Source organism: Oryzias melastigma, linkage group LG6 (genome assembly GCF_002922805.2).
Source record: "Oryzias melastigma strain HK-1 linkage group LG6, ASM292280v2, whole genome shotgun sequence".
In the NCBI taxonomy this organism is placed as follows: Eukaryota; Metazoa; Chordata; class Actinopteri; order Beloniformes; family Adrianichthyidae; genus Oryzias; species Oryzias melastigma.
Window position 1 is genome coordinate 12,402,640 of NC_050517.1, and position 4,693 is coordinate 12,407,332.

A 4,693-nucleotide genomic window follows, 5' to 3' on the forward strand; every position below is an offset into this window, starting at 1 on the left:
AAACAAAAATTAAAGATGTCTTTCTCCATAAACAATAAACTCCATCCACTGCTGCCTGGTCTAAATAGATCAGAACATGCTTGTAGTGGAAATTTAAACTTTTTTTTTTCATGAAGATGTGAAGTTGCTTAAATGAAAGCTGTCTTTCTCCATAAACAACAAACTGCATCCACTGCTGCCTGGTCTAAGTAGATCAAAATATGAGTAAGTTAGACTTTAAACTCTGTTTTCTTCATGAAGATGTGAAATAGCTAAAATAAAACATTTAAACATGTCTTTCTCCGTAAACAATAAACTGCATCCACTTCTGCCTGGTTTATTGGGGCAGGGCTTTATTAAGTACCTTTATATATTTTGAATTTGGGATTAAAAACAAAAAGTATTAAGAAAAATAGACACACATAGTACATCTTTACATAGATACGTCAAATTTAAGATTGTTCATCAATATTTGAAAGCAAAACACAAAAAATGAAAGTAAGAGAGATATATATCCCTAAATAAACATACACATGTAAACAATGGCATTATAATTACTCCTAATCTTAAATCTGTACATGACATATTGAATTTATTAAATGTGAAGTTTGTTAAGAACAGTTCAACTGTTTTCTTGAAAAGAGGAAGTAAATTCATATAATCCGAATCATATTATTCTAACAAATTTACTTATTTTTATGTCATATTCTGGTCCGTGACTTCAAATTAAAGGCATTACATTGTCCTAGAAATCCTTCATATGCATTTCACAGGTCAAGTGTTAAATAAGAGTACTTTATAATAGTCATCATAAAGAGTTATTACAATATTCCAGGAATTATTAGTACTTTTCACAGTTATAGAATGAATATGGAGTGCTTGTATCAAAGTGGAGTGCTTAATAATTTTGATTAGTAAACATCATTGCATTATTTATCAATAATATATTATTATTATTTTTTTTCCGTCAAAATACGTCTCCTTGTCACAGTTGACCCAAGTAGCCTAACAGATTTGTTTATGATGCTCAATGCAATATCCATATTTTGTAGACATTGTTGTGGCTTCTGTCCCAATGACTTATTAATTTGGTAGATTTTATTAAATTAATAAAAAAAAGACACATTATTAAGAATATGGGTGGGATTACATAAATTTGCATTTTTTTTCCCACTCCCTTTCAAGCAATCGATCAAACAAATTTCACAATTATGATAGGATTTAATGTGTCACACTGTACTATAAGTAAATTTCTATTTAAGTATTTCTACTTATGATTAGAATAAATTATAATGTGTGGAAGATTGCATATTTTCTTACATTTTTGAGTCAATGTATGAATTAATATCTTAAATTGGTTTGATATATCTTTGTATTTATATTGTCTTTTCCCTTTGTTCTTTTTGCTGAAGTTGCATGAAATAAACAAAGTCAATTAATGCAAAGCAGCATAAACTTGTTTGTTGTTTATGGTTTAATTGAATCAATTTATAATAGTTTGTGATGTTTTTGTTGCTTCGGTTAGGGTTAGCGTGTGTGTAACTTTATTAAAACATAGGATTTAAATATTCTAAACTTTGAATTGAAAAAAAAATTACACAATTTAATTTAGTGACTGTTGGTGAAAGAAGTCACTTTGGTTTAAATGGTTTGTAACATTTTTTTGACAAAGCTGCCTGACATTTTTTTTTTTTCAAACTTGTATCTCTTCCCCTGCAGACAAAGATGATGCACTAAAATTAGTGGACATGTTGCTCAAGTCAGTGAAGTGTGGAAGGTGGAGGCTTGTGGACCCAGATGTGATTCTGTCGGAACTTTGGACAGCAAAGCTACAGGAGTATGTGTTGAGCGCCAGCGACCCCTAGTGGAACGTACAGGTATTATAACATACATTAAATATCACCAAAAGTATTGGCTCACTCATCCAAATGATCAGAATCAGGTGTCCTAATCACTTGGCCTGGCAACAGATGTATAAAATCAAGCACTTGGGTATCATGACTGTTTTTGAAACATTTGTAAAGAATGGGCAGCTCTCAGGAGCTCAGTGAATTCCCCCATGGAACTGTCATAGGACGCCACCTGTGCTACAAATCCAGTCGTGAAATGTCCCAAATATTCCACAGTTGACTGTCAACTCTATCAGAACAGAATGGAAGAGTTTGGGAACAACAGCAACTAGCCACTGAGTGGTAGACCAGGTGACGGAGAGATGTCAGCAGATGCTGAATCTCATAGTGCAAAGAGGTTGTTGACTTTCTGCACAGTCAATACTACAGAGCTCCAAACTTCATGTGACCTTCAGGTTAGCCCAAGTACAGAGAGCTTCATGGAATGGGTTTCCATGGCCGAGTAGCTGCATCCAAGCCACACAAGTGCAATGCAAAGATGTAGTGGTATAAAGCATGCTGCCACTGGACTCTAGAGCAGTGGAGATACCTTCTCTGGAGGAATGAATCACGCTTTTCCATCTGGTAATCTGATGGACCAGTCTGGGTTTGGAGGTTACAGGAGAATGGTAGATTTTGTTTTTCAGGAGTTGGGCTTGGCCCCTTAGTTCCAGTGAAAGAAGCTTTGAATGTTTCAGGATACCAAAACATTTTGAACAATTGCACGCTCCCAACCATGTGGGAACAGTTTGGAGCGAGCCCTTCCTCTTCTAATATGACTGTGCACCAATGCACAAGTCAATGTCCATAAAGACATGGAGGACAGAGTCTGCTATGGATGAATGTGACTGGTCTGCACAGAGTCCTGACCTGAACCCCATAGAACACCTCTAGGGTGAATTAGAGCGGTGTGGCCTGACCAAAGCGCTTTTGGAATAATGGTAAAAAAAAATCCTATATACACACTCCTCAACCTTGTTAGCAGCCTTTAATAGAGGAGTTGAGGCTGTAATAGCTGTAAAAGGTGGATCCACATCATATTGAACTTTTTGGGTTAGGAATGGGACGGTACTTCATGTCATACGAGAGTCAAGGCAGGTGAGTGAGTACATTTGGTAATACTGTACAGTGTATATATTATACATATATGTTTTTTTATGCTATACCAGTGTTTCATATTTACATTAGTCAATAAAGAGAGATAGAAGATGAATAAGCAAGATAAATAAAATTGTTAAATATAGAAATATACAACAGTACTATAATCAAGTTATTTTATACATTTAAAAACTACATTTTAAAATGCCTGGTCACAAAAACATAACTAAAGTTAACTTTTCAAAACAGTTCGGTGGGACTTTACTTGATAAATGCCTCTATAAGCACTAAAGCTTGCATTGAAGAGCCCTGTCTCAGGTCTATATTCGCTTGAGCAAAAGCAAAACAAACCAAGTTAACAAGCCAAGTTATTTGCCACTAGTTTTGAAACCAGACACACACCTTTTCTAATTAATTTGCAACAAAATTTACTTTATATTTAGTACAATGTATTTTTAAAGAAACTGGAAAGAAAATTTACAGATTTTTTTTATTTTACTTTATTTTTTGTATTCTGCTTTATTCATATATAGTAGTTTTATATTGCTCCCTTGACTTTATTCCACACAACACAACAGAAATATGACTTGTTATTCAAAAAAAGAGGTAGTCTTTTTTATTTTCAAATCACTTTATTTAAAAAGTTTTACTGCATTTAAATCAACCTTAAGCCCCCCCTATTCATGTCCTTAGCACATTGAGATAAACAATATTTTAAGATACACACCTTTCTTTAATTTTGACCACAAGATCTCCCCTGAAACCCGAGGAAGAGACATGTATGTGTTCAGGTTGATTTATTTGTTAGTCCTTAAACTTGGCGTGTTGTCTTTTTCCAATAAAAAAAAATAAAATAAAATACTTAAAACAGTGTTACATATACTTTATAACCCCAAATGGACTACAAATAGCCTGTTCTAAAACTCTGTTAAATAAAAATGTTTTTTCCAACTACAAGAAAACAAGACACTCATTTCAATTTAAAGAAGAGATTAACTTTGCCTAGACAGTAATATACATTAACTTAAAAGCCTCCTGTAGAAGAAGGTTCACTAGTGTATTTATAAAAGCATCGTCGTGAAAAAGGTGGAATTTAAAGAAAGTTTTGTACAACACTGGATCATCAGCAAAATCTTGCAGGTTTAATAGAGGCTGAGAATCTTTTTCACTGGGATGTACTACACAGTGATACACTGTAGAGACAGAGGAGTTTGCAATAACATTAACTGTAATACTATCTTTACATATTGGTCTAACAAAACTAATGAAATGGTTGGTTGAGTTGAGGAAAATACCCACTCCCTGTACAACGTCCGCTTTCATCCTGCCTGTGTGGTTCAAGTCTTATTTCTTGGAAAGGAACTTCATCTTGTTTCCTGGAAAAAGCAACAAATGTACTTCTTGTTAAATAAGAAAAATATGCATACATATAGATAATTTCATGGTGAACCTTACCCAGGCCTTTAAGAAACTTGTTAACTCCTCTCTGTTCACTACCAGGAAGTGAATCCAGGTATTCTTGTGCTCGGATTTCAAAAAGCCCTGGACACAGAGTCAGTTATTTTAGATGCATCAATAGACAATATATATAAAGGTCCACTCACATGAAAATTGTGTTTTGGTGTTTTTAGTAGCATTTTTCTCACGATGGAGGACATGTTTAAAGAAAATGACCGTACGCTTAAAATTGTGTTTCTGAGTATTGTTGTCTTTTTTTTTTTTTTTTT

General features: G+C 33.8%; 1 protein-coding gene and 1 long non-coding RNA gene across 4 annotated transcripts in view; one reads left to right on the forward strand and one right to left on the reverse strand.

Annotated features, from left to right (window-relative positions):
* Positions 1 to 4,693, forward strand: part of LOC112152031 — an 8,164-nt gene that overhangs the window by 1,502 nt on the left and 1,969 nt on the right. The window contains exon 2 of the long non-coding RNA XR_002920218.2: positions 1,699 to 1,856. This is a non-coding gene — a long non-coding RNA (uncharacterized LOC112152031). The remainder of the gene's footprint in view (positions 1 to 1,698; positions 1,857 to 4,693) is intronic.
* The window catches only part of si:dkey-82f1.1 (DENN domain-containing protein 2A), a 43,644-nt gene continuing 42,529 nt past the window's right edge, over positions 3,579 to 4,693 (reverse strand). For all 3 annotated transcript variants that reach the window (XM_024281236.2, XM_024281235.2, XM_024281233.2), the window contains 2 exons: positions 4,422 to 4,508; positions 3,579 to 4,342 (listed from right to left, as the gene is read on the reverse strand). In XM_024281236.2, the coding sequence (XP_024137004.1) occupies positions 4,311 to 4,342; positions 4,422 to 4,508 (119 nt within the window). In that variant the 3' untranslated portion in view covers positions 3,579 to 4,310. The remainder of the gene's footprint in view (positions 4,343 to 4,421; positions 4,509 to 4,693) is intronic.